Below are 26,248 nucleotides of genomic sequence, written 5' to 3' on the forward strand. Positions count from 1 at the left end.
GGCTTGGTATAGGAGGTACCATTGTGCAGTAGCTCAGAGCAAATCTGGATATTGTCATGGAGATTCTTTACATAACTATACAAGGCCTTGTGGTTGTCTTTAATGTCTGCTGCAATTTTGTTTTCATAGCTAGATTTAGAGGATTTGATAAAGGATCTCAACTTTTTGTTAAGGCTGATAAGGGAGTTTTTCCAGTATTGGGACTTCACCTTATTCCGCATTAGTTTCCTCTTTCTGTTGTAGAGTTTCTTTATGGCAGGAGACCACCAGATTGGCCTCCTTTTTTTGTAGGAGAGTGTCTTGGTTCTATTGGGTATGGTGAGATCTATGCATTTGTGTACGTGTTCGTACAGTTCATTGGTGTATGATTCGGCATTCATGCAACTATTCTCCATTTGCATGGGTGCTGTGAAGTTAGCCACCTTTGTTTTTAGGAGCTCAAAGTCAGCTTTGGAGAAGGTTTTCATGGTGGTTACCTTTGTGAGGGGGAGGGGTGGGATGTGGATTTCCAAGGTGATTAGTTTATGGTCGGATCTAACCAGGGAAGAGATGACTATTGGTGTAGAGCAACTGTCACCCATGTTAGTAATTACCAGGTCAAGGATGTTGCTACCTCTAGTCGGGGTAAGAAAGAGCTGGTCCAGGGCATTAGAATTCATGAATTCCAGGAAATGTTGGGCTGGTATATTGGTACATGAGTAGTTTTCCCAGTTGATGGAGGGATAGTTGAAGTCGCCCAGTATGAGAGTGTTATGTTGGACCCTGATATTCTCCAGGGTGCTTAGCCACGTGGAGTGTGAGTCTTGGGATATGACTGGTGACCTATAGCAGGCTACGACCTGAATTGCTGTCTTACCCAATGTTAGCTGCACCTGAAGTATCTCTGATGCATTATGTTGGGCTACCAGTCTAGAGGTGTGTGCATCCTTTATGAATATGGAAACACCACTGCCTTTGGAGCTTTGGTCCAAGTTCTGGGGTCAAAAGGTGTGGAATGCGTAATAGCTTGGTAGTGTAGGGGTGCTTTCTGCTGCCTTTAACCAAGTCTCTGTTACAGCACAAATGTTGATGTTCTCCATTTTAAGGAGTGCTTCGAGTGAGTGCATTTTGAGATTTAGACGTCTAGCATTGAGCAGCATGACCATCAGATTGCATTTGTTTGTAGCTGTTACAGTGGTAATTTGGTGTTTGGAACACCATCTAAAAAAGGCACTATGGGGTGGCAAGAGCCTTGGGCAGTATAGGAAAGCCCAGGCATGACAGATGCAGGCCTTCTCTGGCAAATCATCAAGGTCTGTCAATCATTTCATCCCAGGCAGCCAGATACTGGATCCGCTTAGAATGACACCAAAGACTTAGCCAATTGTTGAAATCAATCATTTTCTGCTTGTACTGTGGTATCATTCTGAGTGATGGTAGGATGCTGTTCAGGGCTAGGGTCATACCCGCCTGGTCTACATAATCTGAGAGCTCCTCCTTGTCTCTTTTCATTTAGTCCAGGGAGGTAAGTCTCAGGTCATTCACACCCACATGTACAATGACAGAGTCATATTTGTACCTGTTGTTGAGGGACCTGAGTGCATGTGTTATGTGGTGGATCCCGGCACCTGACAAGCAGCTGACTGTTACTTTCTCCTTATTCAACCTAGTGAGTGGAACATCAGTGTGCCTCACTATTGAATCACCTATGACTAGTGTGTTGGACATGCTGTTTTGCCTTAGGGGCCTTAGTTGAGTGGCACACTGTTTAGGAGAGTTATGTGTCTCGTGATTAGTGTTGTATTGTGGTGGTCAAGTGCGTTTCTTCCTTGGAGGTCTCTGCTGTTTGGATAGAATTTTATTGAGAGCCTCTGCAAAGGTGGGTGTGTGGTTTCTGTTTTTATGTGAAGGCAGTGCACCTGGTGTGTTTTCTGGAGGGCTATGTGTTCCATGTGGTGTGGTGCAAGTGTTAAACTTCTCCTCTTGACCGGCTATTCCGGTCTTGACTGGAGAGTGCGTGGCATCCAATTTGGATATATAACTGCATCTCTCGTAAGTCTGAGTGTTGAGAGGTAAGAGGAGAGGGTTGTCAGTGTACATGAGGCAGTTGCTACATTGCCTCAGGATGCCCAAGTTCACCAGGTTAATAGGAGAAAGCACATTGAACTGACCTTTAGACATGCTTGGAGTGGTGGGCATTAATAATAAGTATTGGAGCTGTTTCCTTGTGGAACATTTAGTGCTGGTAGCACTTTTGTGTGCTACAACAATTGCTACAAGAAGTCTGGCAGTGTGCTAGACTAATAAGCTAGAAAAAATGCAGGAGTGGAGAGAACTAGCATATCTAAAGAAAAAAATGAAGAGCAGTCTTTGGTACCACTCAGAAGCTTACAAACAATCCTGGATACAGCAAATCTATATCTGGACTAGACTAGTTACAGGAAAGGTGGGAATGAAATGCAAACTTAGGCTTTTAAACCAGAAAATTGAAAGAAATGGAAAAACTGCCCAAACAGCCAATAAACTACAATTTCTGTTCCGAAAAACACTCCTCTTATGGTAGATAGGGTACCTAGTGCTTACCACTCCCACTGACAAGCTAGAAGGCTTCCCTCCAACACAGAAAGGCTTTGGGGGGCTCAGAAGCTTACAAACACTCCTGGATACAGCAAATCTGTAACTGGACTAGACTAGTTATAAGAGAGGTGGGAACAAGCGCAAATCCAGGTTTTTAAACCAGAAAGTTGAAAATTATGGAAAACACTGCCCAAACAGCCAGTAAACTACAATTTCTGGGCCAGAAACCACCCCTCTTATGATAGCTAAGCTACCTAGTGCTTACCACTCCCACTGATAAGCTAGAAGGCTTCCCCTCTAACAGAGAAAAGGCTTGGGGGGTTCAGAAGCTTACAAACAGTCCTGGATACAGCAAATCTGTATCTGGACTAGACTACTTACAGGAAAGGCAGGAAACAAGATTAGATTTTTTTTACAGAAAAGCAGCTAAAACAGCACTAAACAATTCAAGTGCAGTGCAAGCTAGCACACTTAAGTGTGTTGCAATATTAAAGCAAATACAGTTTAAATAAATGCAATTTATTAAAACTGTATTATGAACTGAATTCAATTATTGTTGAATTCAACTCTGAACAGTTAAAATGTGCCAAAATATACTTATCAGCCAAGAAGCACACTCAGTCAGAACACAAGGAGATTCTAGGAAAGTTTTTTTTTTTTTTTTTTTTTTTTTTTTTTTTTTAGCAAAGTGGAACGGGAGAAGGAGAAACAGAAGATAATTCAAGGTTAAGGACCTAAGTGGGTTGCCCTTCTCAAATGTTCTCTCACTGTTAGGTAGAATGAGCTAATGACACTAGACTGGAATAGAGCTGGAATAAAGCTGAACAGATGAAACTGATAGGAGTGTCTGAAATCAAAATATGATCTCACTGTACTCAGTTGAGTGAGCAAATGAGATGGACCCATCAAACACAATTTTACAGGAGGGGTGGGCAATTTCAAAGCCACCAAGATTAATACCACAACAAGAACAGGGAGAGAGGGCAGGAAACTTACTGCAGAGAGACAAGAGACCACAATATTCAATGAAACAAATAAATAAACAGAAAAATAAAATGCAATACTATCTTTAACACTGCAAGTTTGTACTTAACTCAGCTTGTAATATAGTTGATTTTACGTATATAGCAGCCAGCCAAACAGCTCAGATATTGAACAGAAATAAATTCATAGATATGTGACTAACAATTATAAGTACAGAGAAACCCTTTAGGCTAAGAGTTAAACACCGAATATCAATGAAGTGAAAACAACAATAACCCCCACTAACTGCAGAGAGACAGAGACACCACAATATCCAATGAAACAAATAAATAAACAGAAAAATAAAATGCAGTACTATCTTTAACATTGCAAGTTTGTACTTAACTCAGCTTGTAATACAGTTGATTGTCGGTATATATACAGCCAGCCAAACAGCTCAGATATTGAGCAGAAATATGTAGCCTAGTCAGTGGACAAGAAAGTCATATTTTCTTTAACAACTGGTGCCTTGGTGTGGCTTCTTAGACAGCTATATATTTCTAGATTTATTTGTTTACAGTTTTTATGCCAAGATTTCTAGTTTTTGTCCTGACCATTTTTAGTAGCTTTGTTTGATGGATTAGCTGGGGCAGTGCTGTCTTTTACTTTTTTATGTCTTTATCACAGCTTGCTGATTTGGTATGATGAGAAAAGTGTTAATTGAAGTAAGAGATAGCTTTGTCTTGTGAAAGGTATTTGAGGGGCTCCCAATTACATTTTTGAGGGTATTATTGAATGTGGATTTTCAACATTTTTAGCTATCTTGCAGAATTAAAGTGTAGTGGTATAGAGGGGTCTATATCAATTTGTCAAAGGTTCACTTCCACAAACCTTTCTTCATCAACCCAAAACCACCAAACTTTCACAATGAAAAAAATATTTCATATGGGAAAGGAAGCACTTGGCCAACACTACACCAGAACATTCACCACAGTATGCGAAGGCTGCCCAACACACCCCCAATAACTATATATACCAACCCCGAGATCACACTACAGTGGGGAAATGGGGAAAGGGGCAAATTTGTGCTGTTGGCCAACTGTTTCCTTTCTCTACTTAAATCTTTTATGGATGTTAATGTTTGTGGAACTGAACAGTTGGTGGTTTCAGATCAAGGAAGATAGGTTCACAGAAGTGAACCTTTGACAAATTGATATAGACCCAGTGTAGAGGGCTTGTGATAATCTTTGTTTTTGTAAGTGGGATGGTAATCACTGAAAGTGTCTGGGAGACTGCTAGCTAGTTTGAATTTTTCTGAGTTGAAGGAAAGTATGTAGTCCATAATGGATGCAATGTTTGGATATTTTGTCAGTTCGAATTAATCAAATAAATATAATCAAATTAATGTGAGTGGTAAGCAACATCTCAAGCATAGTGTATGTTTATGCGTTGTGTATTATAACTTCCTATCATCACTACTTTAGGAATGCCTGGAAATAGTTTTGCTAAATATGACACAATTTATATTAAAGGCATTATTTTACCTTCTATGATGACTAAATGCTAGGTAGATGGTTGTGAAATATTATTCAAGGATTATGATGACATATTAGCAAAATATTTATTCTGACATGGATTCAGACTACAATACTATTAATATTAGTCTTTGCCTTCTGACAGCATGCAATATTCATTGTTGTTGCAGTGTTGTATAGGCTACTGTCGGTTGTATAAGGGTAATCTGTAGTAGTTTAGTTTTTCAGTTGTAAGAATCTAAATCCATCACTGTAGTACTGAAAGGCAAAGACGCATTTATAATGACTTGCTAATAATAATCTTTAGTATGTAGAAATGACTTGCATGTCTTTCTGTGTAGGATTTTCATTTTATCACAGCAAATGGAAAGCATTAACAGCTAAACATGTACATATGCTCAGATTTGTATCACTGTCAATAATGTGCAATTTATTTATTTTGCAGAATTAATCTGTATGATTATCAAGCCATGTGTAAAACAACAATTGACAGCAGTGGAAGTGCCCACAGCTTACTGGATGTAAGTATGGTACCGTACATAACTGTATGATGGACACTGTATTGTTTTATGTTGTAGACAATGTGGTAAAGCTCATGTACTAGACATGGATTCTTAGACACTGGAGAAGCAGGTTAGACAGAGACTGGGTTGTGTATCCACTAAAGGCTTACCTATCTCAGGGGAAGGTGGGCATCATGTGACACCTTGCAGATAGCTAAGTGACACATTCTCTCTGATGGAATGAATGGACTAAGACACTCGCTTACCTTCAAATCCAGCAGCTATTGGGAACTGATTTCCCTACTAGAATAGAGAACATTTAAATTTCAGGTCCTTTAGGTTCGTCTGACCATTTATCATTTCAGTTTGATATAGTAGTAAAGGACACACCATGACTTTAAATGAAACGTTATAATAATGGACTTAAAAATTATTATCAATTACAGAAATATTTCTCTTCTATACACTGAAGTGAGCTGTAAAAGATTGCAGAGTGTAAGAACAATGAGAAGACGCATTACATATCACTGTTGTTGATACTGCTTATTATAAAGTTAAAAATTAAAAAATATACATTCCCAAACTGAGGGAATCACGGTTTCATTACAACATATAATAGGAAATGGAGAGCTATTTATATTTATCATAAATTTCCAAATCAGTTTAATAATAATAATAAAAAAAGCAGAGGCAGAGGTATAAGAAATTATAATCAATGATATGACATGAAAAAACAAGATATGAAATTTCATGAATTAAATATTGTGCATGAAAAAATATATAAACTCTTTTAAGTATGATCTCAACCATATTAATTTGATCTTATAAGATGGGACATTGATTAAAACTCATGTTACAATTGCTAATATATTTAATAAATAATTTACTAGTTTTTAGTCTCAATACTGATGATAGCAGTCCAATGTCTTATGAAAATGAGCCAAGAACTTTGGAGGTATGTTCCATTATTACTAAAGATGTTAACAAGAGAGCATTAAATAAAATTTAGCTAGGTATCTTGAGTAGATCTGATTGTATCCTTGGACTCCAGGTTACTAAATAAAAGCTCAGTTAGTAAATATATTAAACATTATAGCCAACACCATGCTTCATTCTGGTCATGTTCCTGATTCATGGAGAAAATCCATAGTTGTTCCTGTGCATAAATCAGGAATAAATTGGCAGGAGAGAACTATCCTATAACTTTGACATAATTATTTAACAGATGCTTTGCAAGATGTGTTAGTGAAATTTTATCTAGGGAAAATAACACTGCACTATTTGATAGAGTCGCACTTTTTTTTTTTTTTTAAGGATAATATATGCTTATCAACTCATCTGGGATTTATGAGCATATTACTAAAGACATGGATGATGGCTTAACTTCAAGCATTATTTATTTGGACCTGACAAAACCCTTTAAATTATTGCCATTTCACATCACTGATTTTGCTTTGCAACATCTTAAAGGTTAATCCATACTTTATTAGAAGGATTAGTTGGTGTCTCAGGGGAAGAACACACAGGGCCATTATCCAAGGTAAATTTTTTACTTCTAATCCCACCAGTAAACACATTTGGTTGGTCAAGTTTTTTGATGACTGCATTTATTTATTTATTTTATCTATTTATTTATTCTGCAAATAATGAAGAATATTTCACAAACATTAATAATTATTTACTATGCATTTAGACGGTTGGCTAAAACAACAAGTATTTTATTTATTTATTTATTTAACATTTGTTTACCAGGAGTATCCAGCTGGGGAAGAAATCCATTTTCAGCGGAGACCCCAGGAGAAAAGCTCCACATACATCACAAAATACATAGTATATAAGATCACATTTCAACATAATTTGAAATATTCACACAAAAAACAATTCACAAACAAATTCATCATAGTACAGAAGGAAAAAAAAACACCTTACAACATTGTTCAAAGGTCACAAGTCTGTCAGAGCACAAGCTTATTCATTTTATGTAAGAATTATGAAGTACTTTACATACAGTCTAAGAATTAAATGTTAGGATTTTGACCGTAGCAGTGTGAACTTACAATTGAGACAATTGAATAACATGGTTATTACTGTGTAGAGTAAGCATAACAGCGACAGGCTTTTAGGTGGGCAATCCTATGATACACAGAAGAGAGAGTATAAGGGGATAGCAGGTATTGTTTAGCTGTACTAGGGGTGTACGAGCATGGGAGAATAGGGGAAATAGTGTTACTGTGGCGTAGTAAAGGAGCAGAGCCAGTTTTTGCTGAAGTGGTGTATAAGTAGCAGTTTGAAGTTCTTTGGGTTGTGTGTGCTAATAATATGTTGAGGGATATATTTTGTGTGAGAAAAGATGTTCTCCTGATAGGGATGAGTTTTCTGATTATGGAAGTAATTATCCCCTTTAAGAAGGTCTGAAAGAATAAACAACAGGAATAGACAAAATACATTTTTACCCCAAGCATGCACCCCCAAGGGTGTGTGGAACAAGGGGAGAGGTCAATTTTGGAGGAACAACAACATGAACAACAATTAACTGATATAAGGTACATTGAGGAGGAGCCAGCGGGTAATTTTTGTAACATTTATAAAGCCTTTGATGGGAAACTTCTATCCTACCAGGGTTTTAATATTTACAAGTATACCGACCTCATCATCAACTTTTAAAAAGGGGGTTTAAATTTGTTCCCTCATTTAGAGTTGAAGCAGTGGATGTACTAACAGAGCGGAAGCCTTACACTAGGAAACTTAACTTTCAACTAATGTTTAAAACCAAGTTCCTCATGAGCCCTTTAATTCAACAAACACCTCAGTGTTTATTGAGTATTTTCAACCCCCCCAACCACCCACAAGAACATCCACCAACCACCTTATAGGTTTATCATTGCAGCACACCAAAGTTCAACTTACACCCTTGGAGTTTTTATTGACAGACTATTAAAAAATGCCACTAGATATAGTGATTATCTTTTAAGAGATTCTTGGGATTTTCTGGCTAAATTTAAAAAACAGTTGTAAGTGATTGCTGTTACTTTATTACAGTAGATGGTGTAAATTTATTTACATATATCACACAAAGAAAGTATGTGTCTTTTATTGAGTATTTTCAACCCCCCCAACCACCCAACTATCACAGCATTTGAAAAGGCATATTCTGCTAAGATATATTCTCTTGTTTAAAGAGATAGGAAGAGATTTTTTAATTTGACAGAACAAGAATCTAATTTGATTAAAGAACTTAGAAACAAGGGCAGCCTTAGGATTATGAAACCTGATTGGGTGGGGGGTCATTTTGGTTGGTAAAGTTAATTATGTGTGTCATTTATTCATTTATTTGGAATTTTTCATGACACTGCTAAATATCAGGAGGTTTCTAGAACAGAGAGTTTTTTGGCCCACAAGAGAATTCAATTATTTTTGAAAGACAGTCTCTTACAGGGAGCAATTTCAGAGGAAGTTTTCATTTTTTTGAGTAATGAACATCCCCTCATCCCCACAGCCTTTGAAATACTAAAGGTTCACAAGAACATCCACCAACCACCTTATAGGTTTATCATTGCAGCACACCAAAGTTCAACTTACACCCTTGGAGTTTTTATTGACGGACTATTAAAAAAATGCCACTAGATATATTGACTATCTTTTAAGAGATTCTTGGGATTTTCTGGCTAAATTTAAAAAACAGTTGTAAGTGATTGCTGTTACTTTATTACAGTAGATGGTGTAAATTTATTTACATATATCACACAAAGAAAGTGTGTGTCTTTTATTATGAAGCAATTAAAGAACTTACTACAGTGAATAACACCTTAGTTAATTTTGTTATGGAAGTTATGGAAATTATTCTGGTTAACAATTTTTTTACCTTTGAAGGGAAATTGTTTTAAGCAGGTCAAGGGTGTAGCAATGGATGCAAGTTGTGGACCCATGTACACCAACCTGGTGTTATACACATGGAAAAAGAAGTTTGATTTTACTTCCAAATTTAGGGAAGGGTGGAATACCTGTTTACATTACCTGCATGATATATTTATTCTTTGGAAAATTTTGTAACAGGAATCAGTGGAGTTTGTTGATTACTTAAACAATGTTTTTCATTTTTTAAATTTACTTCCTCCTCCTTGAATGTTGGTATTGACTACCTAGATGCTAGGTTATACACAAACACCCTCAATCATACTTTTGTCTGAAAGATATTTAGGAAGACCACCTTTTCTAATAGCTACCTGGACTATTAAAGCAATCCCCCCCATTTCACTAAAAGGAACATTTATACGTGGCAGTTAGTTCCAGCCATGAGAATGTGCTCAAACCTTATGAACTTTTGGACTGAAATGGGTATTATTTTTCAAATGTTTTTTGGAGAGGAGGTATCCCCAGGAGTTGTTATGCAAAATAGGTGATAAAGTTCTTAAAGATTGTAGTTTAACATTTAAACCACTCTTAGGAGATGGCTCCTACATGTTTCAGGGTAGAAAGGAAGAAAAGAAGCAAGATTTTCACAACAGGATGGTAATTTCCTTTTGATTTGGTTCCAGGGAAATCAAAGCTATTATTTCTAAAAATTGGATTACTTTTTTAAGGGTAACCCTGAAATCCTTGAAATGCTACAGATTGGACTGAACTTTGTATTTAAAACTGGTAGAACCCTTAAATTCTACTTTGAAGACATCAGATTCCCCGTTTACCCCATCTTGAATGGAGCCACCTGTTGTAGAACATGTAAACAACATCCCTACAGTTTAGAAGAGCCTACAGTTTCCCTTCAGAATTTTCCTTCATATTTTATTTGAAAGAAAGGTAATCATGCTACTGGGGGCATTGTTTATATTGCTATTTGCAATAAATGTGGATTTTTTTATATGGGGAAGACAGACAGACAATGGAAGAAAATAATTTATGAACATCCTTATGCGACTTCTAAGTAGAATCCCAACAATGCACTATTTAAACACACCTTGGTTTGTACAGGTTTTAAAAAAAATTGCTTTGGCATTTTGGATATTATTCCAAAAACCCAAGGGGAGGATTGTGGAAGTTACACATTGAAAGAAGAGAATTACACTGGCAATTAAAATTAAATTTCACTTACCCCACCTGGTTTGAATGAAAACCTCTCTATCCTTCCCATGTTAAAATCTAGGACACAAGATTTATATTTGGAAGCTCATCAATTTTTAATTAATAATTTTTTAATAATTTTTAAAGGTTTTTGAAAGTTTATACTTGTTTTGTTTTCTCTCATTCCCTGGGATTTTGCATAGGCAAGGTAATATGAGTATGCACTATTTGGATTTAATCTAGTTGAGTACCACAAGGGTTAAAGAATTATTTGTATTCCTCTCTATATTTTTAACAGGTTCTAATTTGTGGTCTGTTTTCCTTTTTAGAGTTTGTATATTTTTAATTGAGTCACATGGTTTTAATTAATTATGTAAATACTTGTATTTAAGCATTTTAGTGTGTTTTTGTATTCTGCAAAGGTTCCAACAGTGTCTAGGGTAAAAACACTTGACTGATTGATAATAACATTTTTGGACTAAGGAGTCACTCATTTGGTTATTTTTACACTAAAGTCTTGATGTATTTTGACCAGGATGTCTAGGGTTGGTTTTGTTCTCCTGAGTTATGTGCCTTTGTGACCTGCAGTTGCAGTTTTTCAGAGGATCTTAGAGGTCTGTTGCTACTATGCAATTCTACTAGTTTTTGGAGGGCTGGGCAGTTTTTGGGTTGGTATATGATTGAATGAGCTATGGCTATTTGGTTAGTGTATAGCAGGTGGGTGAAAAAAGTATTGTAGAGTGAGTGCATTTTGGTAATCATACTTTAAGGAAATCAATGACATTGTCATTAATTGTTTTAATAGAAGTTAGCAGTTATAAAGATTTCAATGTTTAGATAGCTTCATTTTTTTTAAAAACATGTTCACCTCATCTGTAAAAAAATGCATTATAACAGAAAGAATCGAGTATGAAAATTTTTACAGTGAGAATTTTTTTCTTGTTTAGTTACATTATTTGAGGTTTATAAATATTGGATCGTGATACTGGTTTCTGTCGACTGAAAAATGGGCAATTAAATTGTATAAATGCAGTACAACATACATTTATTAAAAAACTTACCAAACAATCTGACGTATTCTTTCCACTAAAGAAAAATTACGGGTTGATTCCTATTTGCTTATAAGGTATTTAATGATCCATTTTTGAGTCACATTTGGGAATTGAAGTGTATAATAATGGAAAGACACATAACGTAGCTTAGAAATATGTCATAAAAATGAAACAACATTATGTAGCACACAGATTAGCACAATTATGGAGTGTCTTTCCAGAATGTATTACATGTTTTAGTAGGAATATTTCAAGAAACATTTAGATACCTATGCGGATAAAATTTTGTATGATTCAGCAATTACTGATACAATGTCTCCTGAAGGTTGATAAGTCAGAAGACCTTTTGCAAACTTACATAACTTATGAAATTCTGCTGTTGAAATCAATGATCTAGATGAATGATTTGTGTTCATGTCCAGTGGAGGTATGTAGTCTGGCATGGTGTTCAGAGTCATCATTGATCAAATTCAATGATACAGTGCATGCCTGATGAACCTACAGGCATTGATCAGAGACGACACATCAAGAATAATAAAAGGCAGACTTGGATGCTGACTTCTCAGCTGCATCATCTTTGCCTACTGTCAGCTAGCAAGATGAGGGCTTACAAAAGCACATTTCTCCTAGAAAGAGAACCTCCACGGTATGATAAGCCTAGAAAAGATGGGGTGATAGAGGCTACAGTGCATGGTGAAGGTATCATCCCTTTCTAAATTCTATTTTTCTTTAAGATTTTATGTGTAACATAATTCATAAATTCACAATTGCAAATGCAGTTTTTATTAGTCCAGCACCTCATATTTTGCAAAGACTCTCAACATGAATAGTCTCATTTCATCTCATTGGTAATTTCTTTCAATAAACCTCCCCCTGATAATTTCAAATAGCACCTTTTCCATAGTTACCACTATTTCATCATTTCTTTTACTCTAACACTATAACCAAACCCTTACCTAAAACATTTAGTTCTCCCTTCCCTGTCTCTCTTCTACTCCACATCTCTTTGCTAGCTTCCTTGTTCATAAGAGATTTTTACTACCCAATTTGACATTTCTTTTTCCCCAGGGCTCCACCTCCATCTCTTTCCAATTCTACACTGTCTTCTTTTAATGCTTCCAACTGCCACTAAAATTCCTTCCCTGCGCTCTCTCTTTCTCTCTCTGTCACTTCCATGTCTGTCCCTCTTATCTCACACAAGCAAAAGTGTCCACTTTCTTCTCCATTTTCCAATACACATTATTCCACTTCATCAGATTACCATCCCTTTATATCTGAAGATCTTTACAGTCCCTGCATGTATTTAACTGACCAGTGCATTCCTGACCACATCTACAACAATTATCATCAGCCCACCCTTTTCATGCCTCCCTAAATGCAGATCATCTACTGGAACCAGTGATCTCTCAAATGCCGCATTGTTTCTTCTGCTTTAATTTGCCGAAAGACCTATAGGCCACTCCTATCTCTTTCAATGAATACTCCTACTTTATTTTATGTTGTGTTCCCTATACCTCCCTGGATTTCTTCTCCTCAAATGTCCTTGCAATTTTCTTTCTTTACTTCTTTTTGCATCTAATCTCTTCAAATTCTTTAAACTATGATGCTGATTCCCTTAATTCATCTTTCAGCTTTTCTGTCCCCAACTGATGCCAATGCCAAACCTTTCTTTTCCATACGCTATTCCTATTTCTACTCCTAAGTATCTTAATGGGAGCTTCTGAATCTCTATCAATTTATTATTTTCCCCAAATACATATATAGTATAACAACCTAAAAACTTTACACTGTGCATCTAACTCTTCATCTTCCCATTTTCCAAAGAAAAATTTAATTCTCACAATCCTTAATCATTTTGTTACATCAAATCTGACGCCCCTTGTCTTGTATTTTTCCCCTACCTGCAACCTCTTCCTTAATAGTCTTCCTGTTGTTCCTTTCCTAATTATGGCCAAGCTGTTTTAGTTTTAATACATTAAAACACAAATGTGTATACTACACTCTACTATACTATACTATACTATAGTATACTATACTATACTATACTATAGTATCTATACTGCTTGATCTTTAATTTCATCTATTAAACAGAAAGTGAATAATTAAAATTAAAATTAGTATTGCATGTTAAGTTAACTTGACTCCAGCAATACACTGGTTTCCATTTCCATTGTTAATGTAATGTAAATTTTGTTCACATCATACAAAATTGTTTTTGAGCATTTTATTGTAGTTTGTTGTTAAGACATATAAGATACAATATGATACTGCTTCTGGAGCTTGCCTTACATGCTGCTACTACATTGTCAGCATATTATCAGGACTTAGAAAAATAGAAACGTGCCAAAAGATGATGAGGTGCATGTTCTATTTATTTATTTTCAGCAGTATTGCTGGCCCACACAAAGCCGTCCCTCCCATTTTTAGCCTCTATTCTTTTCTGATCTACCTTCAGCAACTCTAGAGGTTTCCTGTGATTTCAGCCACAGCACTGCATCAGCAAGGACATCACAGAAACCTATCACACTCTCCATGAGGTATTGTTTTGGAAGTCTTACTTGAAATAGTCAGTTACAAAAGTTGTCTATGTCATTTATCCACATACTTTTTTTTTTCCTTCTGAATTTAATTTCTTCCACTTGATGACAAGGCAAGTAAAATGTTCAGCTTTATCCTGCCCTGCTTTCTTTTCTTCTGATGCATACACTCAACAGCTGACTTATTACACTGTTCTTTATATGTTCTTCACTGTTTTGTAATTCTGCACCAAGCAAAGTAATGAATCTTTACCTGTATGGTCTATAGAACTGTACACACTTCTGCAGAAGTATACTTGTCAATGACCTGTTCCATGAGAGGATAAACTGCACATATCTGGAATGTTCTCCTCCTGCTATGAACTCTTTGCTTCCTCTGCCTTCATAACTTCATGTTCACGATATGTAGTGTCAGTCATCATTGCAATTATAATTACCATCAGATACTTTACTATTTTTGCCCATTTTTCATTAACTCATTATCACTTAGCCTCCATGTAATTTCAAACCTCCGGACACCTGGCTGGACAGCATCCAGCTAAGCTAAAATCCAGAAAAGTCTTATTCTTTAACCTCCCTGTAAACAAATATACATACCTTCAGAATTAAAACGCTTACAATAGAAGGTTAATTTACAATGCACATCACTCTTCATGATGCTGATATTAATAAGCAAGCTCGACATAATGATTTTATATTGAACACATCATTGATTTATTTATTTATTTGACATTTCTTAACTGGGCTACGTCCAGCTGCCAGAGGCCCTTTTTCATTCAGGGCCTGAGGATAAAAGCTTCACACACATAAGTACATCAGGAGTCTAAACAAGAATATAGAGTGAACACACAAAATAAAATGAAAAAACATACAAGCTAGGTAAAAATATAAAAATAATGGTAACTCATAACCAGAAACTGAGTACATAGATACTTCAACACAATTTGCAGTTGCAGTTACTATTCCCAGTTTGTATTTAGTTACTTGAAAGAATAAGGTGGATTTACAATGAATAGGGAAGTTCGAAGGAGAAAATGTAGTGTAGTGTAGTTCAAGTGAGGGGTGTGTGAATACTGATGGGTGGAAGAAAAGAGAGTGAAGTAACAGTAATGAGACAATGTATAGGTGAGAGCTGAAAGTAAGGCAAGTAGGTAGAGCACTGAGAGTTATAGTGGGGGGGGGGTTAATGATCGGTTTGGGAAGATTAGAAGAGAGGGGAAAAGGACAGAAGATGGTTAGGCAAGGTTAAGGCATCATTCTCTTAAAGCTTTTTTTAAATTTGAGGCAATTTGGGATGTATTTGATGGTTACAGGTATTTTGTTCCAGGCTAGTGATAATGTATGACTGTATAGGCTATGGCCTATGGATCTTTTTGGCTTATAAATTTTTAATAGAAGTTGGTCAGAGCTCCAGGGAGAATGAGAGAGTATATAATAAGTGATGAGGGTCAAGATGGCTGGACAGGAAATTAGTTTATTAATTATGAGGTGGGTAAGGAACAGTTGAAAGAGGAGGAGGTGGTGGTGGTAGGGAAGTTCAAGCCAGTTTAAGGATTTTTAGAGAGAGAAGCAGTGGTGTGAGTTGTAAGGCTGGTTTGCAGCAAATCTAAAAAATGTTGTTGTAGCAGACTTCTAGTTTAGTTTTAAGAGTAGATTGATGGGTGGTCAGAATAGGTGAGGCATAAAGTAGAATGGGAAGAAGAGAATTGGCAAGGGACAGTCTAGAGTCATTGGTAAGGAATTTTTTAGATCTGTAGCAGATACAAAGATTTGGTGATTTTTTGATACAATTTTGGACATGTAGATCCATTTTAGTTCATTGTCAACAATGGTGCTCAGAAGTTTAGTGTGTGTCATTACTTCTGTTCAAGGGTTGTCAAGGGAAGTCATAGTGAAGGATGATTTGAAGTGAAAAAGAGACTTACGGAGAAATAGTAGTTGTTTCCTTTTTTGGGGGGGGGGGGTTTGACTACTACCTCATTGTCAGTTAGCCATCGTTCAATACAGTTAATACATTTTCTAACAAAGCATAAACTTTGTTATTGTTTTTGCACAACAAATTTTAATATCTATCTTTAGAAAGACTTCACCTATCGCTGTGACTTTTATTCCTGCATGGGCCCCTCATTCTGCTACAAAGCAATTATGTGTCACTCCATTATTGGTGATATTTGCATAATTATGATATAAATGCATATTGGTATATTTAATGGACAAATTAATGTAAACATCCTCAAAATGCAAAGTTCTTTTGAGCCTTGCATGTGTTTTCATTTCATAAAAAGTTATACTATATAAACATCCCATGGTCCACATTTTAATATAACTGTTAACATGTGGCATATATTCATAATATTTTAGTTAAGTAACTCATGGTTTCTCATTAAGTAATTGTCCCATTTGGCTCAGGAGAGGGGTGGGGGTTGGATTCTTCTTCAAGTTGGTGCAACCACAGAGTTGTAGATATAGATAAGTTGAAAAGAATTTGCTTTCTACTTTACAGGATGCAGGGGTCTTGCCCTCTCGCCCCACAAGAAACAGCTGAAGTTAACCTTTCAATTCTTCCAAGTTTTTGAGGTTGTTTTTGACATTTCTGATGCTTGTGGTTTTGTCATGCATTGATCCATAGTAGAACCTAAAAAATGTGTAGTTCTGTGTTTAGAATTCAATATGGAAAATTCCAGGTGCAACTTTTATCTGTAAAATTCTTTATTTAGAATTTTTTCTGCAAAATTCTTGTATCATAATTCTGTAATTAGATTTTTTGTGTGGAAGTTTTATCTACAGAAGCGTGCTTTTAGAATTTTATCTACAGAAATCTAGTTTTACAATTCTGTCAAGAATTATTTTTTTTAAATGCTATCTGCTGCCTTCTTTGATTGAAATTGTATTTGTTGAAAACCTTGCTTAGAATTTTATCTGTAGAATTTTTTGGTTGAGAACTCTATAGTATTCTTTCTAAATAATTTTATATTTTAACTATGGATCACTGAACTGCAAAACTATGAGCTTCTGAAAACAGAAAAATAAAAGACAAAGCAGAAAGATGAAAAAAATATAACTTTAAACATTTCTTTTTTTGTAGAGAACACATGCTTCTGCGCCACCAATGTGGAAGGCAAGCCCCACTCCCCTGTACTTATATATACAAACCCCATAATCACACAATCACAAAGAAGGGAGACATTTTTCAACAGAGAGAATCATTGCCAGTGTATACTTATTAAGAAATGCCAACAATGATTTTCGGCCAACTTCATGGAGGAATTTTTGGTAGAGTGCACCTGGCTAATTATCATACGCCTCACCACTGGAATGCCTCATTAACATTCTGCACGGACACTGGGCCAGTCTTTCATGGAACTGCATAGCTACCTGCACATAACTGTATATGGGCAGTTGCTGAACTGTGGAGAGGGGCTGCAATGTGTACATGGAGGTGTGCACATCACATTCCCATCTTGAATCTCCCCCTTTATTTACTTCAGTAAATCCATGGTAGTGTAAAACCTATTATGCTAGCAATTTTATAGGATCAGTAATACAAACCCTTCCCCAATTTTGTGCCAGCATTAATTCTGGCTTTGTTTTTACTTTTGTTGCTTTAAGGATGACAGGTGTAGTTAGTGCTCCCTGTTGGACTCCCTTGTATGTGACATACTGTTGCAGAAATTCAATAGTGCCTGAGATCCTCATTATATGTTAAAATGTGTACTGCTCTTGCTTATCACAGCACAGTGGGTTAATGCCGAGGTTTCCTGTGGTAAAGTGGTATGGTGTGAGGCATCCCTCCCCTTTGTAGTTACCCTTTTCTAGGTGTTATTTTTCTTTTTGCAATCCATCTCTGGAGTCTAGTGGTGGTGAAGATGACTGATATTCCCTGTGAAAGGTGGGAGGGTTTATGGTTGAAATCCTTTTTTAGTACCTTTAAGGCACACTACTTATAAATATCCCTGCTGCCTAGGGGTTTTCACACCACTATTTGTTTTTAATTGAGCATCTTTAAGAGATGCAATGTGGAATATTCCTGGTGTCTATTGTTCCCAGCTAACCCACTCCTTCATAGTTCTCACCAGTGTCTAGTGGTTACCCTAGTCCCTGTTTTGTTTAAGTGCTGTCGGGGCACAAAATGTACGAGTTTTCCCTGATAGCTAATGCACTGTCTGACCAATATTATATGTGAGTCTTTTTATGACTCAGTGATAAAGGTTACCCCTTTTAGTTAGTGTTTCCCTTCAGATGTCTTTAGATGCATTCCTGTTGGCTAGTGTTCCTCCTAAACCACATCTTTGCTGTTATCCCAGGTGGCTTGTGGTTTCCCTTTCCATGTCTTTGAAGTTATTCATGGTGGCTCGTGTCCCACCTGGCCCAGTGTTGCAGGCTTTACTGGTTGGTCTAGGGGTATGTGGAAGTTTGTCAACCACCCCAATCCACACACACACACACACACACACACACACACACACCCTTACTAACTCCTACTATCTATCTACTTCCAGATAGACACTCACTCATGCATATACCCATACATGCAGTCCCTCACATGCATGCACATTCACACACCCCATAATATTACCTGACCACTAAACTCCACACTACTTATCTCTTCCACAATGGATGAAGAATTCATTATCAAGAATGGCAAGGAGCAGCCATACTAAAGTATGCAGCCCATTGATTCTATGAATCACTTAGCTGTGTACCTGCAGACAGTTCCGAGGAGAGCATATGACTAATTAGTATATGCCTGCCCCCCTTATGCCTCATTAGCAAATGGCATGGCCAGGGAGACAGCCCATTGCAGTGCTTCATGTCTTCATGTAAAATCACTGCAGTAGGCCTGTCTCTGAATTCCAAAAAGCTACCATGAAATGTACATCTTAAGTATACATCATGGTGAACTTTCTGAATTTGGCCATCTAAGTTTTGGATGCAAAGAAAAAAATCGAAATAAGGTAAAGTTATACAAATAGAATTCTAAACTCAAAATTCTACAGATTGAATTCTATGATTAGACTTCAACTTGCTTAATTCTATGTGGTGAATTCTAGCTGTGAGGATCTCTTTAGAGTTCTGTTATTAGAAAACTGTGGACATAATTCTATGGTTAGAGTTTGGTCAAGAAATAATTTGTTTTTAAGACAGCATTTGTAAACATGTATTACAAAATCCAGTGTTAATTTATGTAGAATGTTGTCTTTAGATTTCTAATTGTATAAGCCTTAAAATTCTATCTCTAGAAATTCTGTGTGGGAATTCTAGTCGTGGAATTGAATATTAAATTATGTCTGTAGAATTCTGCCTATAGAATCATGTGTTTAATATTTCGTATGTAGAATTCCATGTTAATAATTCTTTCTGCAGAATACTAATTGAGTGTTTCCTTGTTTAGCTGCCATTATGATGAATGTTTTGATTAGAATTAAGTTTTAAGTTTTTTTTTTTTTTTTGTATAATTCTATCTATAGATCTATTTCTTAGAATTTGCTAGTGAACTTCAGTGTTTAGAATTTAGTTTATAGAATTCTGTTTTAAGAACTCTTTCCGTAGAGTTATGTGGTTAACAATGTATCTGTAGGTTTTTTTCTTAAGGATTCTGTGTTCTTAGTTTCAACTATGGAAGTTGTAACTCAGTTTAGGTGTTTGGAGTTCTCAGTGGTGAATTCTATATGAAACATTCTGTGCTTACAGTTCTGTGTTTGGAAGTAAACCTACACATTTAATTCCTTAATATTTTGTCTTGGTATCTTTACTTCTAGTCACCCTTACCTGCAAACCTTTAAACCTACAGACTTTTCCCTTTTTTGTCAACAAGTTGTGTACAAGATGTATTACTTATAACCTAGGATCACAATCTCGCAAACTCATTTCTCAACACAAGTCCTGTGCATTTGGGAACCCATCCCACTAAAGATATAACCATCCCTTTACTGGCAAACCTTCTAAAAATCATCTTAAAACACACCTGAAGTGTGAAGTCTCCTATCAGTGATATGCCGTGGGTAGTGTAGTCTAAACTATGACTCCTAGCCTGTCATTTGTTTCATACCTCACACTGGTACTCAACAAATGAAGTAGCCTCATACTCCCTTTCTAATCTTTAACTCCTTTCTTCTACTTTATCTTATCTTTTCTAGCCATTCTATCTTATTACTGGAAATATTATTTTATGTAGTGAATATTTAGTATGTATGCTGCATTTTGATGCAGTTAAGTCATTTGTTTTACTGTTTATATGCTGATAGCTATTTTAGTTATACTTTTCATTTTACTTATTACTAGTTGCAATTTTAGAGTGTTGAATGCTTGTAACATATATTTTATTACAGATCACTATGCATGTTTCCATTTAAAAATGTCATCTTTGTTTTCTTTTCTTTTCTGTGTTGTACTTAATACTCAGAAATAAGGAAAGGTGAAAAAAGGTAGTGGTGTCTCTATTAACATCAAAAACAAATGCATCTCAGGGCTGGTCAATCAATATGATATGCTTGAGTTTCTTCATGTTCAAATCACCATAAGCCCCATACCTTATCCTTGCAAGCTAACGGTCCCCCTCCATGATCCATGAGACCCATAAAATATGCTTAAATGAACTGGATACAATAACCATTTAAGCCAATATCTTATTCATGAGCAACTTTACCCCATTATAAACAGGAAATCTTACACAACCCATAGTCTGCATGCCCAGAGATCCTAGGACTTTGTAAACACTAACACCTAGCATCAGCTAGTCTGTACACCCTCTAGGGTACAAACATCTTTGACCTGGTCCTCACTGGTCAGGTTTGACCATTCATCTGTGTCCTTTTAAAGAAAATGAAACCTGAGACTCCTGCTAACTGTGGAACATTCAGGAACTATTCCAAGACAAACCTTCTAGAGTTAAGAGACACCCTTGCAAAAGTTCAAGCCTCCCCAACTCTAACACCACTAGTTATGCAGAATTATTCACAGATACCTTGTATAATAATAATAATGATATTATTATTAACAGCTGCATAGAGTCAGCTGAACCTACCCATAACAAGTGCAGGATACACAGGAAAAACAAGCCACAATGGATAAATGCCCACATAATTTTGTTGTATAGCATAGGGAAGAAAATCACGCCAAAAAAAAATAGGAGGAGCAATGCCCAGCAAGATAATATCTCCATCCTCAATTTTAACAAGCAAATCAGGGGGCTAACTGAGTCTACCAAAGCCAAAGTTGAAGTAAAAATAGCCTCCCAGGACAATGACAGTCACAAAGCTTTATTCAACAATGTCACCATCCTCAAAGGCATTGCACACCAATGCACCACATTAATTGCAACTGGTGCCACCAGTACTGAACCAGGAGACATGGCAAATCTACTATCTGACAAATTTAGTGATAATTTTACCCCTTTTCCCCCAGATGGCCTTCAGGAAATGTTCACAACCATTACTTCCCCAACTATCACTAGGGAACAAGTCATCAAGGCACTCTCCAGGGGCAAGAAAACTGCATCAGCGGGCCCAGATAATATTCCAGGATACCTCCTTAACAATGACTGCAGCGGCTATCCTACTGCACAAGGGTAGACCATCCATGGACACAGGGAACTTATAGCTCATAATTTAGTACTAAGCTAACTGCCCTTGCGAGCCATTTTAAGCCAAGCCAATTATCCCTTGTGAGACTCAAACCCTGCACCTTGTGTTTGTAAGGCAAACACCTTAACGATTAAGCCACCCATTATTAACCCATAAGCCTGAGTAGTCTAATATGTAAATCTATGGAAAGAGAAATCAAGGATATGTTTGATGAAGACATAAGAAACCTTCACACTTTGGATCCAGTTCAGTTCAGAATCATACAGTTCAAGTCTTGCCTACTCAGCCTGGTGGACTGCTTTGAGAGGGTCAGCGAAACAACAAATAAGGGCAAAATAGTGCATAATGCCTACATCAACCTAACCAAAGCATTTGACAAAATACCCCACTCAGGCATTGCAGACAAGCTCACTAAATTAGATGTAAACCTGCATACTACCCACTAGATAGCTGGCTCACATACAGAACCTAAGAAGATAGAATAAGGGAGTCTACCTCCATAAAAAAGGCTGGTCACTAGTGGAATTTCTCAACACTCAGTGTTGTGGCCACTCCTGTTTGGCATCTACTTCTCTTACATCTAGGCTAATACAAAAGCCTCTGGGTGACCAAGTTCTTATGTGATTGCAAATTGAGTAAAGACTCGGAATCCCCCAAAACCCAAATACCCTCCAAAAAAGCTTGATGCAGATTAATAACTAGCACTAGAGTCAAGATCTAAAACTCAATGCAAGAAGTGCATACTAGCTTTCAGAAAGACGGCCACCCTATAAATAAGTACGCTGATAATACACCCTTAAGAGTTGGCCCAGTAATCAAGGATTTGGGAACACATGTAGACAGTTACATGGCCTTTGATGAGCACATGTCTATGGTATTCTAGAAACCATTCTATGTTACACAGCCTGTAAGTCAGGCTATGGCATCTAGGTGTCAAGATGTCTTGTTTCTCTATACTCTGCCCTGATCAGACCAGTCATTAAATACAATGCCCCTTCATTCTGTACCTAACTAGGTATATGCAACAACTAGAGCATCCACAGAGGTTCCTCACAAAAAACAATGCACAGTATGGAAAAAAAGTCCTATGTGGACTGCCTCAAAGCCTTTTTCCTTATACTCAGTCTCTTTTAACTAAGAAAGTTGTTTAGCCAGACAGTGCTTTATGACATTTGAACATTTGAACTAGTTTCCCCTAATGGTTCCATAGACTGCATGCCTAGTAAGTATTAATATCTCTCAGTAGAATTAATTTGCCAATTTCTTTCTGGCAACTTCTAATAGTAGATTTCTGAATTTTTATTTTTTCTATAGAATTCTATTTTGAATTCACGTCTACAGTTGAGTAACTTCTAACACATGATTTCAAGAGGCCTAAGGAGAAAACCTTCTCATTTCTGTAACAAAGTACAGCAGCAGTTTGCTTAGTTCAGACATGTGGACATAACAATGTAACAACATTGTATAAACTTTTATGATAACAAAAGGAAAATAGAATATTTATCTTTTCATCAGGCATTCAGAAGTCGCTACATTGAGTCTCCTAAAACTATATACAAAACTATGTAGCTTTTTACATTTTGTGGATAAGAGGCTTACTATGAACTAGGCTAAATGTTATACTATATTTAGTATTTTGATTTTTGTCTGTAGAATTCATTCTTTAGTATTCCATCTTTAGTATAGTATGTATAGAAATCTACATATATATGACCTGTGAAACAAAATTTTGCAGACACTAAACAGAATTCTACACATATAACTTTAAGCAAATAATTGTAGAGGTATATTTCAAAGATAAAATTATACAAAGTATCCTAAGTGCAGAGTACTAAAGCACACATAGCCCAAGTTTGATTAGCAGTTCAGACATTAAATAATGGCATAATTTAATTGTTTGCGTCAGTACAAAGTAAGGCTCTTGCCTGCGCACACCTCCTTAGTTTAAAACAGTGTCCAGTGGGTATCTGAAAGGGGGCAGGGTTTTGCTTGATTCACATGCAGAGGTAATTGTAATTATACAACAAGCCCATTGCATGCCTCTCTTGAATGTTATCGATATGTGCAAAAGTGAGAACTGTTTAGGGCATAATACACCATTCCATGATGGATGCCTAAATCATGGCCTCATGTTTGGCAGGCACTGCAGATTAAAAACAGAATACGACAAATAAAGTTCTGTTTTGCAGATTTTCTCTTTAACATTCAGTCTTTTGAATTATCTTTGTTGAATTTTGTGTTTCATATTAGTACCAAGTCATTTGTATTTTACAGTATCACTTAGAATTCCATGTATATAATTCTTTTTACTTAGATCTCAGTTTTTAGAATTTTATCTGTGCAATTCTATTTCTAGTATTTTTTGCTTTGAATTATATCTACACATCTATATGTTTTGATGTCTGTATTTAAAATTTTATCTCTGAAATTTTCATTGTAGAATGATATGTTTTGGAGTGTAAGACTAGAATTATAATATTTCTTTTTTAGAATTTCTACATGCAGAATTCTGTCTGGAGGATTGTCTGCTTAGGATCCTGTCTGTGTAATATTGTTGGTAGACTTCCAACTACAGGACTCCATTTTTACAATTCTGTGTTAAGTCTCTGCTTAGAATTCTGTCTGTGGAACAATTGAATTCTTTGATAGAATTCTATTTATTGAATGCTATCTGTAGAATTTAAAAGTTCTGTGTGCAGAGTTATTTTTAGATGTCAGTGTTTAAAAGTTTGTCTGTAAACATCTTGGTTGAAAATTCTGTCTGTAGAATAATAGCCAAAGAATTGAGTGTCTGAAATTTTATTTGTAAAATTCTTTGCTCAGAATATTATCTGTAGAATTCTATATTCAGAATTCATAGTTTTCCTTTCTTCCAGATATATGAATACTGTGGAAAATCCTTTTTTGTGTGTCATTTCTTTTTTTCGTACCCTAATGAGACATAGGTAACTTTTCCAATATGACATGCTTCTGGAGCATTTATCTCCAGGCCTTCATTGAAAATAGGCTGTGTCCCAGCTGGACTTTCCTGGTAAACAAATGTTAAATAAATAAGTAACTAAAATATGAAATATGGTTGTTTCATTGATTATGTCAGAAATGATGCCCCAAATGGTGTGTGTTTTATGGGAAATAACACACAGCCAGGGATGTTCTGAGGGCTGATATTACAGGTGGAAAGCTTCAACATCCCTGGAAAGGTCTTATCTTCCCAACAACACATTCCCTGGAGGTGGTTATTGTATTTAGTGAGAATGGGTTACCTGCTGAATTACTTGGTACTTTTTTTAACTATGTACATTTTTCTATTTTTGATGTTAAACAGTTTCTCTGCCATTCTCAGGAATGTTAGTCATTGACAAAGTATTGTGTTGGTCAAACCATTATGGTGCAATAGAAATTATGAGATGCTTGCTCATAGTTATCTGTTTACAATGTCAATCAAGTGCAGTATTTATCTGCTAGCAATTCTAACATATCAGAAAATAAGTATGCAATAAATAAATGTGCAATAGTCAATCACTCAGCTGCTAAAAACTGTAAATACTGTAGACACAGTAATTTATAGTAGTATGTAGTAAAATAACAGCCTAACTTAAAGTTACTGTTATGTATGTTGCAAGTGTTATATGTAATCTGTATGTGTGTAGTTGTCATCTCAGTGTTCAGCGTGATGCATACAGTTTCATTTAGGTTACCCTTGTGGAGTCTAAATGACAATAAAGTTCACTTTGACTTTAGCTAATGTTTCAGATGTGTTGCAGCATATGTAAATTTGTTAGAGGAACTATTTTATATCCAAAATATAAGTTACATAAGTTTTTAATGTCCACATACACACACACACACGCAAACACGCACACATGCACACACGCGCACGTGCACACACACATGCACGCGCTCACCACATATACACACACACACACACACACACACACACACACACAGATTCAGAAGCAGAGATAGAGAGAGAGAGAGAGACACACACACACACATAAATGCCCAGCAGTAACAGTCACTTTTGTTGAGAGAATATACTTCGGATATCTCATTGAAATCAAATGAATAAAAAAAAGAATACATCAAATGCAAAGCATTGTAACTGTCCCTGATTTTGCTGTACAGTGCTGCTCTGTGTTTTGCAGACTGATTGATTTGGTAGTAAATCACTGATGATTAAAGTTAGTCAATAATGCCAGACATTAAGAGTTTCATCCTTTTATTTTTAAATGAATATTTCATGACAGACTGCCTGTTGCAGTACAAGACATTACTACATGTTGTTTCTCTCACACTCTGCCACACACACACACACACACACACACACACACACACACACACACACACACACACATTCACTTCTTTCTTTTTTCTTTATTTATTTTCAGCGAGTCTAAAAGATGGTGTCCTGTTCTGTTTTTTCTGTCTAACCTTCATGATAACTTGATATGCTACTGCGAA

General features: G+C 36.2%; 1 protein-coding gene across 1 annotated transcript in view; it reads left to right on the plus strand.

Moving 5' to 3' along the window:
• The window catches only part of CACNA2D3 (calcium voltage-gated channel auxiliary subunit alpha2delta 3), a 2,619,084-nt gene that overhangs the window by 2,175,901 nt on the left and 416,935 nt on the right, over positions 1-26,248 (plus strand). Inside the window, exon 24 of the mRNA XM_044078472.1 lies at positions 5,500-5,575. Coding sequence (XP_043934407.1) covers positions 5,500-5,575 — 76 coding nt within the window. The remainder of the gene's footprint in view (positions 1-5,499; positions 5,576-26,248) is intronic.

The sequence above is a fragment of the Protopterus annectens genome, chromosome 7.part1 (genome assembly GCF_019279795.1).
Source record: "Protopterus annectens isolate FY-2018-M chromosome 7.part1, PAN1.0, whole genome shotgun sequence".
Classification (NCBI taxonomy): Eukaryota; Metazoa; Chordata; order Ceratodontiformes; family Protopteridae; genus Protopterus; species Protopterus annectens.